Raw genomic sequence first — 11,632 nt, forward strand, 5'->3', positions numbered from 1 at the left:
CTTCACTCTCCCCTCCCTTCGTTCTCTTCCTTCTCTGTACACGTCCTCTCCCTCGCTCCACCCTGCTCCTCCTTCTCTCTTCACTCTCCCCTCCCTTCGTTCTCTTCCTTCTCTGTACACGTCCTCTCCCTCGCTCCACCCTGCTCCTCCTTCTCTCTTCACTCTCCCCTCCCTTCGTTCTCTTCCTTCTCTGTACACGTCCTCTCCCTCGCTCCACCCTGCTCCTCCTTCTCTCTTCACTCTCCCCTCCCTTCGTTCTCTTCCTTCTCTGTACACGTCCTCTCCCTCTCTCCACCCTGCTCCTCCTTCTCTCTTCACTCTCCCCTCCCTTCGTTCTCTTCCTTCTCTGTACACGTCCTCTCCCTCGCTCCACCCTGCTCCTCCTTCTCTCTTCACTCTCCCCTCCCTTCGTTCTCTTCCTTCTCTGTACACGTCCTCTCCCTCGCTCCACCCTGTTCCTCCTTCTCTCTTCACTCTCCCCTCCCTTCGTTCTCTTCCTTCTCTGTACACGTCCTCTCCCTCGCTCCACCCTGCTCCTCCTTCTCTCTTCACTCTCCCCTCCCTTCGTTCTCTTCCTTCTCTGTACACGTCCTCTCCTTCGCTCCACCCTGCTCCTCCTTCTCTCTTCACTCTCCCCTCCCTTCGTTCTCTTCCTTCTCTGTACACGTCCTCTCCCTCGCTCCACCCTGCTCCTCCTTCTCTCTTCACTCTCCCCTCCCTTCGTTCTCTTCCTTCTCTGTACACGTCCTCTCCCTCGCTCCACCCTGCTCCTCCTTCTCTCTTCACTCTCCCCTCCCTTCGTTCTCTTCCTTCTCTGTACACGTCCTCTCCCTCGCTCCACCCTGCTCCTCCTTCTCTCTTCACTCTCCCCTCCCTTCGTTCTCTTCCTTCTCTGTACAAGTCCTCTCCCTCGCTCCACCCTGCTCCTCCTTCTCTCCATCACAGTCCAGCTCCTCCAGGTCAGCCTCTCCCATCTCCTCAGACACAGAGTAGAGCCCAAAGTCACAGATGTCTTTGGGAAAGTCTTTCCTGGCCAGCCTGTCTTTGGTGGAGGAATGGATGGGAGTGGAGGAGGAAGAGGAGATGGGAGTGGAGGAGGTGGGGTTGGAGGAGGTGTCAGTGGAGGCCCAAGAGGGTACCACAGAGCCGTTGACCAGTCGGTTCAAGCCCTGAGAGGTGGAAGGGGATGTGGAGGAGGTGGAGCAGAGGGCTGCCCTCTGCTGGAGTATGGATGTGGTGTCGGGAAACATGTTGGTCTTAGGCGTGGCTGGGGAGAACTTGGGGGAGTACTTGAAGGAGTGGTCAGGGTAGACCAGAATGGAGGCCCCTGCCTCTTCACTGGGTTTACTTTCTCCTAGAGCCACGCCCCCACCCCCGGGCCCCACCTTCCCCTTCATCATCCCCAGGACCTCATACCTAAAGCTGGAGATGTCCTGCTTCAGCTCCTGGGGAGAGAAACATACACACATACAACTTGTTTATCTATTTATGACATTTACAGTGGACAGTGCACATTAATCAACATTCATTGCTAGAGTTAGAAACAATGCTTATTGTTCTTCTGTAGTCCCTGTCTGGTGCTGGATAGAGAAACACATGTAAATACATGTGGAATGTCAGAGGAAACCAAACCTTACCTTAAAGTTCTCCTCAGTCAGTCCTTCCTCTGTCTTGGCATCTCTGATCATGGCTGCTACATATCTCTTCACCAGGTTCCTCAAAACCTCCTGAAAACAACACAGTCCACAGGTTGATAAAATCTTATCAAATACATCCACTGCTGGGCTACTAACAACTTCTGCCGATAATATGGAAAACATCATCCTGAGAGTGGACTGGTACAGCGATGTGTTCCAAATGGCATCCTATTCCCTATATACTGTAGTGCATAACTTTTGACCATGGCCATAGAGCTCTGGTCAAAAGTAGTGCATTATATAGAGAATAGGGTGCCATTTGGGGAAAAATCAAGTTCAAAATATGTGCATCTACAGAATGAAACACATTGAAAACTGAAACATAATGAATTTTATATTGAAAAAAGAAACACATAAATACCTGATACTGGTGGTTTGTTCTTACGTTTAAGGCAGCCCGTCTCTACAAACGAGGAACATTAATTTACTCCAAAAGCACGCCAGGCAGCATGACTAATCAGTTCATGTGATTTCCTGCTTGGTAGAGAGTTGGCCAGTTAGCGCTGTCATCACCTGCCCATTCTCTGTTAAAGGGATAGTTTGGGATTTGGGCAATGAAGCCCTTTATCTCCTTCTCCAGAGTCAGATGAACTCGTGGATACCATTGTAATGTCTCTGGATCCAGTATGAAGGAAGGTAGAGGTGGTTTTGTGAGCCAATGCTAACTAGCTGTATGAGAAGACTTCCCGTCTTTGGGCCACGTCTTTTTCGCTAAGCTAGCACGTATGCTAGTTAGTATTGGCTTGTGAAACTACCTCTAACTTCCTTCATACTGGACGCAGAGACATAAAAATGGTTCATTGCCAAAATCCCAAACTATCCCTTTAACTTCTAACTGCTGATGCTATCAGAACAGTTATGTCTCATGATGCACGTCTAACCATTCTGGGAAGAACAGGTCATTTCATTCATGATAATTCGTTGTGAACAACCCACTGAGACCAGAGAAGAGAAGGAGTTTCAACTGGAAGCTGGTCAGTAGAGTTGCAGAACTCCAGTAACTTCACTAGAATTTTGCAACCCTACTGTTCAGTAAAAGTGCTGTTGATGTAGACTAGAGACCACATCCTCACCCCTATGGTTCCAAATGTTTCTGTTTTCTTGGCCCTGGTGATCTTGAAGATGTGTTTCCTGATCCAGCAGATGAAGTACCAGATTGACTTGGGGCTAGGGATGATGTTGAATGGAGAAGGCAGCGTCCCCCCCTCTTCAAAGTAACTCATCCACAACTTGGTTCTTGCAAACTTCCACTCAATGTCTGCATGATCCTGAACAGAAACAACACATGCTAAGCAACTGAACAAGTGATATGAACAAAACTGTGTGATATTAAATGACAGCAGACAGGTTGTTGGACTTATAAACAAACAAGTGAATGAATGAATGATTTTGTTGGTAGGAGTTGTTCATCATGGCTGGGGTTAGTGTTAGGGTTAAGGTTAGGGTTACACTCACAGCGATGTGTTAAGTTGTTCATCATGGCTGGGGTTAGTGTTAGGGTTAAGGTTAGGGTTACACTCACAGAGATGTGTTAAGTTGTTCATCATGGCTGGGGTTAGTGTTAGGGTTAAGGTTAGGGTTACACTCACAGAGATGTGTTAAGTTGTCCATCATGGCTGGGGTTAGTGTTAGGGTTAAGGTTAGGGTTACACTCACAGCGATGTGTTGTGTTGTTCATCATGGCTGGGGTTAGTGTTAGGGTTAAGGTTAGGGTTACACTCACAGAGATGTGTTAAGTTGTTCATCATGGCTGGGGTTAGTGTTAGGGTTAAGGTTAGGGTTACACTCACAGCGATGTGTTGTGTTGTTCATCATGGCTGGGGTTAGTGTTAGGGTTAAGGTTAGGGTTACACTCACAGAGATGTGTTAAGTTGTTCATCATGGCTGGGGTTAGTGTTAGGGTTAAGGTTAGGGTTACACTCACAGCGATGTGTTAAGTTGTTCATCATGGCTGGGGTTAGTGTTAGGGTTAAGGTTAGGGTTACACTCACAGCGATGTGTTAAGTTGTTCATTATGGCTGGGGTTAGTGTTAGGGTTAAGGTTAGGGTTACACTCACAGCGATGTGTTGTGTTGTTCATCATGGCTGGGGTTAGTGTTAGGGTTAAGGTTAGGGTTACACTCACAGCGATGTGTTAAGTTGTTCATCATGGCTAGGGTTAGTGTTAGGGTTAGGGTTACACTCACAGCGATGTGTTGGTAGCAGTTGTCCATCATGGCTGGGGTTAGTGTTAGGGTTAAGGTTAGGGTTACACTCACAGCGATGTGTTGGTAGGAGTTGTTCATCATGGCGATCAGCATGTTGAGTAGAACCACCAGAGAGATGACATTATAGGTTCCAAACATGGTGGCCCCTACAAACTCTGTGAACTGGTGGTCTGCCTCCACGTTGGTCACATACAGACTGATCAACCCAAAGATAGACCAGAACAACGACTGGAGCGTCTCAAACAACCTAAAGGAGAAAGAGAGAGAGAGAGAGAGAGAGAGAGAGAGAGAGAGAGAGAGAGAGAGAGAGAGAGAGAGAGAGAGAGAGAGTAGAAAGGGATGAGAAAGAGAGAGAGAGAGAGAGAGAGAGAGAGAGAGAGAGAGAGAGAGAGAGAGAGAGAGTAGAAAGGGATATGAGAGAGAGAGAGAGAGTAGAAAGGGATGAGAGAGGGAGGGTTATATTTCTAAATATATAAGGTAAGCAGGATTTACAAGAATAGTTCATTTATCATAACAGGCTACCATTCTACTTTTGCCCTAATCCAGGTAATTGTCAAAACATACATATCCGTCTAAATTACAAAAATGATAATTGCCTCCTGATTCTGGGAATATTGGGAAAGTTACCAGAATTTTGCAGCCCAACCAAAACTTTACAAACAAGCACATTATAATGCATGGTCTTTACTAACGTTGAGAAAGCGTTGTTCTGTGTTGCGCAGCGGATGCCCTTGCATCCCTTCAGTCCCTCGTCTGTCTCGTAGTAGAAGTAGAGCTGGTTGAGCCCGTTAGCGAAGGCCAGGAGCACCAGGCAGTAGATAAACAGGAACTTAAGGATGTCCAGCAGCATCCTGCCCAGAGAGATCTGGAATCATGAGGATTATCATCATATTCATCATCATAGTCATCATCATCATAAACTAGAACCTTTCATACAATAAATTGCAGCTCAAAGTACTTTACAGATCAGGGGCCATATGTACCAATCTTATCAGAGTATGATTGCTGAGATAGGATCAGGTCCTCCCCTGACCATGTAACATTATTCATTGCGAATTAAAATGAAAAACTGATCCTCAATCAGCAATCCTACTCTAAGACGTTTAATACATATACTCCTGGACATAATGACAGAAACGCAGTTGTATGATAATCCTGACCTGTAGAGGTCCCAGGTGTGAGTTAGCAGTAAACAGAGAGATGAGGCGGATGGAGCTGAAGATGTTAGCGATGGCGAACACAGCCTCTGCTACCAGGGTAGGATGCCACATCTGCCATTCGTTCCTGGCCCTGAAGCCACTGTACTGTGGGAGAGAAGGAGACACAGAGGGGACAGGTCAGAGTCTACTGTGGGAGAGAGGGAGACACAGAGGGGACAGGTCAGAGTCTACTGTGGGAGAGAGGGAGACACAGAGGGGACAGGTCAGAGTCTACTGTGGGAGAGAAGGAGACACAGAGGGGACAGGTCAGAGTCTACTGTGGGAGAGAGGGAGAGACAGAGGGGACAGGTCAGAGTCTACTGTGGGAGAGAGGGAGACACAGAGGGGACAGGTCAGAGTCTACTGTGGGAGAGAGGGAGACACAGAGGGGACAGGTCAGAGTCTACTGTGGGAGAGAGGGAGACACAGAGGGGACAGGTCAGAGTCTACTGTGGGAGAGAGGGAGACACAGAGGGGACAGGTCAGAGTCTACTGTGGGAGAGAGGGAGACACAGAGGGGACAGGTCAGAGTCTACTGTGGGAGAGAGGGAGACACAGAGGGGACAGGTCAGAGTCTACTGTGGGAGAGAGGGAGGCACAGAGGGGACAGGTCAGAGTCTACTGTGGGAGAGAGGGAGACACAGAGGGGACAGGTCAGAGTCTACTGTGGGAGAGAGGGAGGCACAGAGGGGACAGGTCAGAGTCTACTGTGGGAGAGAGGGAGACACAGAGGGGACAGGTCAGAGTCTACTGTGGGAGAGAGGGAGAGATGGAGGGGACAGGTCAGAGTCTACTGTGGGAGAGAGGGAGAGACGGAGGGGACAGGTCAGAGTCTACTGTGGGAGAGAGGGAGAGATGGAGGGGACAGGTCAGTCTACTGTGGGAGAGAGGGAGAGACAGAGGGGACAGGTCAGAGTCTACTGTGGGAGAGAGGGAGACACAGAGGGGACAGGTCAGAGTCTACTGTGGGAGAGAGGGAGAGATGGAGGGGACAGGTCAGAGTCTACTGTGGGAGAGAGGGAGAGATGGAGGGGACAGGTCAGAGTCTACTGTGGGAGAGAGGGAGACACAGAGGGGACAGGTCAGAGTCTACTGTGGGAGAGAGGGAGAGATGGAGGGGACAGGTCAGAGTCTACTGTGGGAGAGAGGGAGAGATGGAGGGGACAGGTCAGAGTCTACTGTGGGAGAGAGGGAGAGATGGAGGGGACAGGTCAGAGTCTACTGTGGGAGAGAGGGAGAGATGGAGGGGACAGGTCAGAGTCTACTGTGGGAGAGAGGGAGAGATGGAGGGGACAGGTCAGAGTCTACTGTGGGAGAGAGGGAGACACAGAGGGGACAGGTCAGAGTCTACTGTGGGAGAGAGGGAGAGAGGGAGAGATGGAGGGAACAGGTCAGAGTCTACTGTGGGAGAGAGGGAGAGATGGAGGGGACAGGTCAGAGTCTACTGTGGGAGAGAGGGAGAGATGGAGGGGACAGGTCAGAGTCTACTGTGGGAGAGAGGGAGAGATGGAGGGGACAGGTCAGAGTCTACTGTGGGAGAGAGGGAGACAGAGGGGACAGGTCAGAGTCTACTGTGGGAGAGAGCAAGACACAGAGGGGACAGGTCAGAGTCTACTGTGGGAGAGAGGGAGAGATGGAGGGGACAGGTCAGAGTCTACTGTGGGAGAGAGGGAGAGATGGAGGGGACAGGTCAGAGTCTACTGTGGGAGAGAGCAAGACACAGAGGGGACAGGTCAGAGTCTACTGTGGGAGAGAGGGAGACACAGAGGGGACAGGTCAGAGTCTACTGTGGGAGAGAGGGAGACACAGCGAGACGGCATTCCATAGTCTGTCCAATAAGACTGCTCCACCGGACAACTTTTGACAAGCGTGAGGCGCTCCTATTCATTTAAATGAAGCCTGAGTGTAAGCTGGTTGTATTTTCAAGAACTCGTTGTGCAATTTATTCAAGCGTATTTCATATTATCTCGTACACAACAACCATCATACCTTGACATAGGCAACGAACTTCAAAGAGATGGTAGCCAGGTACAGAGAGTTCATAACAAAGTCCATGAGGTTCCACCAGTCATGGATGTAGTCCTGGAACCCTCCATCCCACATCTGTTTAATCTCTGTCCAGATGAAGCCTACAGGACGGAGAACAGACCAGCAGGTTATGATAATGTCCCAAATAGCACCTGGTCTCTTACAAAGTGCATTACTTTTGACCTGAGCCCTATGTAACTCACCCTATCCCCTACATAGTGCACTACTTTTGAAGAGGGCCTGTGAGGGCCTGGTCAAAAGTAGTGATCTAAATTGGGAAAATGGTGCCATTTGGGACGCAGTCCTAGGGTTAGGGTTGTCATTCCTGTCTGACGCCCGACAGAGCTAATTTATCATGTCTGTCTCACTTCTCTGATCTATGGCCACATTCCTCAGGTGAAGAGGGAGTGTTAAAATCAAATCAAATTGTATTTGTCACATGCGCCAAATACAAGACTTAACCTTGAAATGCTTGCTTACGAGCCCCTCCCAATAATGCAGAGTTAAACTATTATAATAATTAGTAACACAAGCAGAATAAAATACACTGAATGGAGCTATATACAGGGAGTACCAGTACCAGATCATACCAGTATTTCAGGTAGATACAGTATGTACAAGGCAGGGTAAAGTGACTCAGTATGCATGTGTGTGTTCAGATGTAGGATCTTCATTGTATCACTTTTTTGTTTTCTGAGGATGTTCCTGCATAGCAGGAAATGCAAACTTGTAGTGTATTTGAGTTTTAACAAGGCTTCTAAAGTTTGCCCTAATGAAAAATGTATCAACCCCTATCAAAATGTCCATTAATTATAATCCACATAATAATTCACATTTCCTGGTGCTGCAGGACTTGTTTCCTGCTGTAGCAAACTGGCTCAAATGAAGATCCTACAGAACACCATAATGGAAGTTACATAGGACACACATGGGCTGGGTTGTCTGACAATGCAGTGTGCGTTCAATGCATGAAAACCAGGTGTAAACGGTTGATAGAGTATTTGGCTGAAACACAGGCTTGGTTACCACCATTTCCTGTCAGAATTGTCATCAACTATCATTAACATCAATAGCAGTCTACTTGGTATGTCTCAAATGACTCTATTATCAGCTGACCTTCTGTGGAGTTGACATCTTGTTTGCATCAATGAAGCACGTGTCCAAGTTTTTCCTTTGTTGATCAACCATGTTGTGCAACTCTGCGCACGTAAAACACACACACACACACACACACACACACACACATACTTTCTTACCCAGTACCCAGGGTAGTATCATCCATTCCACCACAGTAGGAGGCGGCCCCTGTCTGTTAGGGTCTGTAGAGACGATGTGCTGGGAGGCCAGCAGCAGGAGGAACAAGAAGGTGAGATACGACGTTGTGTGGCAGATAAACTTGATGAAGGGCTTCCTAATGAGGAAGAAGAAGATTACTTAATTGACCAATAGGTCCAACAGAAATTCAACTTCAGCTTCCTGACAGATTTTTCCCATCAGACCAGGGATTCAAACTGGCAACCCTTCGGTTGCTGGCCTGCCTATCTAACCTCTAGGCTACTTGCCTGATGAAGTGTCCATAGCGGCTCTTAGGAGAGACCAGGTAGCAGAGGGATAAGAGGGGAAAGAGGAGGCCGATGAAGACACAGGTTAGGAACTTCCCTGCCCAGTGACGACGCCTCCACCCAGGGAACTCATCGTACCAACGAGACGCAAGCAGCTGCTGACAGTTAGGCTGGGCTACAAACTGGAAGAGGGAGATTGAGGAAGGAAGGAGGGGAGGAAAAGAGAGAGGGCAGGAAAAGAGAGAGGGGAGGAGAAAGGGGAGGGAGGGAGCGATGGAGAGGGGGAGAGAGAAGGAGAAGGAGAGGGAGAATGGAGAGGGGAAAGAGTAGGGAGGGAGGGAGGGAGGGAGGGAGGGAGTCAGCCTTTATGATACATTACTAATTAGTTGTTATTAAAGACGTGTGTGTAATGCAACTTCACAATGTTTACATTTCTTTCTCATTTACTTTCCACTCCACATTGACAAACAACTGACACGAAAACAGGCAGATCTTAAGCAAGCCTGGGCAGTTGAGTACAGCATAGAGCATACTGACAGTTGGACAGTTGGGTACAGCAGTAAACACACTCAGCTAATGGAGCAGGTCCAAATTACACCCTATGTGCCATTTGGGCTGCAGTTAATGACTGTTTAGTCTGGTTTAGTCCAGCAGCACCTCCAGACCTTAATCATCCTGATCATTCTGGTGAGTGTTACCAGCTGTCCCTGCCCTGGTCCCAAGTGTCCCTCCTTGGCATCTTTGTTCCTCTCTAATATCCTCCTCACACACCGTACTGTGCTGCGCCGGATGCTTTCTCTTCATATTGTCCTTGTCAGCACAGTTCCAGGAACTGCGGTGGAGGTGTAACAAGACCATTACAGCTTGGCTCAACTAGGCTCAGTATTGTGAAAAGGGCATTTCTTTCAGATCTGCCTCTGCTCACAAGGTTTGATAAGGAACACTCTGACTGTCTCAGGGACCATCTAAAACACTCTCTGTCTCAGTCACTCTCTGACTGATGACCTCACTGATGACCTTATGCCCCACAATGCCCTGCTCTAAGTGACGGGGATCCATTTGGTTGTAATTTGTTCGTAATTCGGTTAGACTGAGATTAACCTCACCGTCACACAGAGCAGCGCAGATGGTTCTATCAAATCTCCCAGAAAGAAAAACATAACAATGTTTCATGAGGAACAGATTTGACTGACAGGCACTCTTTCAAACAGGAACATGGAGTTCTTATAAATGTCTCTCCCTAACCCTAAAGGGATATAGCATGTTGTGTATTTTCAGCAGTGTCATACTGTAAATGTCCGTCTCATGGAAAGGGTTAAAAGTATTATGCAATGAGTGTGTGTGTTTTTTCTGCAGTTCTCAGTCATCTTCACTCTCTACGTGAGTACAGATGCCGTGTCCCCTTCTACTCAGTAGGGGGCAACATTTCACAACTTCCATTTCATAACTGTACTAGGGAATAGGGGGCCATATAGGACATGGCCAAGGTTGTTGTTTTCCTGTGCAACATGCTGCTTTCTGGGTCATTTAGATGTATTGCGAGTTAGTAATCCAAGCAAACATTATCCTATTAGTAGCATCCTTATTACTTTATCATTATGTTTCATTACATTCCCATCAAGGGGCTGGACAGCAGACTGAGACATAGCTCCAGTAATGTGTTGTTTCACTAAGGAAGGATGCCATTTTCAGACACAACCTGGTGATTACCACAAAATTACAACTCCCATAGGAAGTCTCCACCCCAATCTGGCCATCTACTACTTCTAAATCCTATCTTAGAGATAACAGCAGACATTAGCTTCATGCTTTATCCACTGAAATACAACATGTAAAACCCTCAGCTGTACTAAAGACATTGGGAGGGAGAGCCACCTGGCTGAGCTTCAACATGCAGTAAAATAAGAATAAACACACCTTCCTGAGGAAACATGGGTTATGTCTTACCTCTTTCTGTGTGTATTTGATAGCCAGTTTGAGTCTGGCCAGATCGTTGGTGTTCTCATCCAGTAAAGGGTTGATGTCATCTCTGTAGTTCAGGATCAGCTCTAGTTCTCTGGAACTTCTGGTTTGGTCCAACAGGTCCTTGGCAAACTGTTTACACTGCTGAGATAACTCCTCATACTCCGACTTAAACTCATTCTCTACCTGAAACAGACAGAAACTGTTAGTTAACAGTCAATAAACTAGTTAATAACTCTTTATAAAACCTTTATACGGCCAGGACAACTCCTCATACTCCGACATAAACTCATTCTCTACCTGAAACAGACAGAAACTGTTAGTTAACAGTCAATAAACTAGTTAATAACTCTTTATAAAACCTTTATACGGACAGGACAACTCCTCATACTCCGACATAAACTCATTCTCCACCTGAAACAGGAATAAACTGTTAGTTAAAAGTCGAGCACAAAAAAACACTGTCATACAACACGGTCCATCTCCTAATAGGCAGAAGATGGGAGTCTGTGACCTCTCTTGTGGAGGCCTTATGTTCCACATAAGAATGAAGAGGATAAAGTCAATTCATAGTCCATAAACTGCTTATAAAGTACTTACACTGCTGAGACAACTCCTCACTCTTCTTTGACTCATTCTCCACCTCAATTGAATTAAATAAAATAAACGTAGCACCTTGCTGAGTTCCTGTAGTTCCCAGGAGAGCTGGAAGGCTGTGAGGAAAGGGTCTTCACTGGAGAGGGCCAGGAGTGATGGGCTGGCCAGGGCCTTGTAGATGTTGAGACGTGAGCGGGAGTGACGAAGACTATCCACATCAGAGCTGGACACGCACTCCATGCAGTTACAGCGCACCTGGAACAGAGTTAGGGGACGGAGGGCAGTATTGTAACTATCATACTGTACTCTACTATTGTATCATACTGTATGGTGTAGTGTAGCCTGCTGTGACTATTGTACTGTACTACATTACATACTAT

The 11,632-nt window shown here is 47.4% G+C and overlaps 1 protein-coding gene across 1 annotated transcript in view; it reads right to left on the bottom strand.

The window, feature by feature from the left end:
* Positions 1–503: 503 nt before the first annotated feature.
* The window catches only part of LOC139385645 (short transient receptor potential channel 4-like), a 17,437-nt gene continuing 6,308 nt past the window's right edge, over positions 504–11,632 (bottom strand). The window contains exons 6-18 of the mRNA XM_071130876.1: positions 11,331–11,507; positions 10,641–10,841; positions 8,694–8,875; positions 8,388–8,542; positions 7,093–7,232; positions 5,065–5,208; positions 4,597–4,769; positions 3,956–4,151; positions 2,771–2,965; positions 2,059–2,100; positions 1,638–1,727; positions 608–1,445; positions 504–530 (exon numbers count right to left, since the gene is read on the bottom strand). Of these exons, the coding sequence (XP_070986977.1) occupies positions 861–1,445; positions 1,638–1,727; positions 2,059–2,100; positions 2,771–2,965; positions 3,956–4,151; positions 4,597–4,769; positions 5,065–5,208; positions 7,093–7,232; positions 8,388–8,542; positions 8,694–8,875; positions 10,641–10,841; positions 11,331–11,507 (2,280 nt within the window). The 3' untranslated portion in view covers positions 504–530; positions 608–860. The remainder of the gene's footprint in view (positions 531–607; positions 1,446–1,637; positions 1,728–2,058; positions 2,101–2,770; positions 2,966–3,955; positions 4,152–4,596; positions 4,770–5,064; positions 5,209–7,092; positions 7,233–8,387; positions 8,543–8,693; positions 8,876–10,640; positions 10,842–11,330; positions 11,508–11,632) is intronic.

This window comes from Oncorhynchus clarkii, chromosome 27 (genome assembly GCF_045791955.1).
Source record: "Oncorhynchus clarkii lewisi isolate Uvic-CL-2024 chromosome 27, UVic_Ocla_1.0, whole genome shotgun sequence".
In the NCBI taxonomy this organism is placed as follows: Eukaryota; Metazoa; Chordata; class Actinopteri; order Salmoniformes; family Salmonidae; genus Oncorhynchus; species Oncorhynchus clarkii.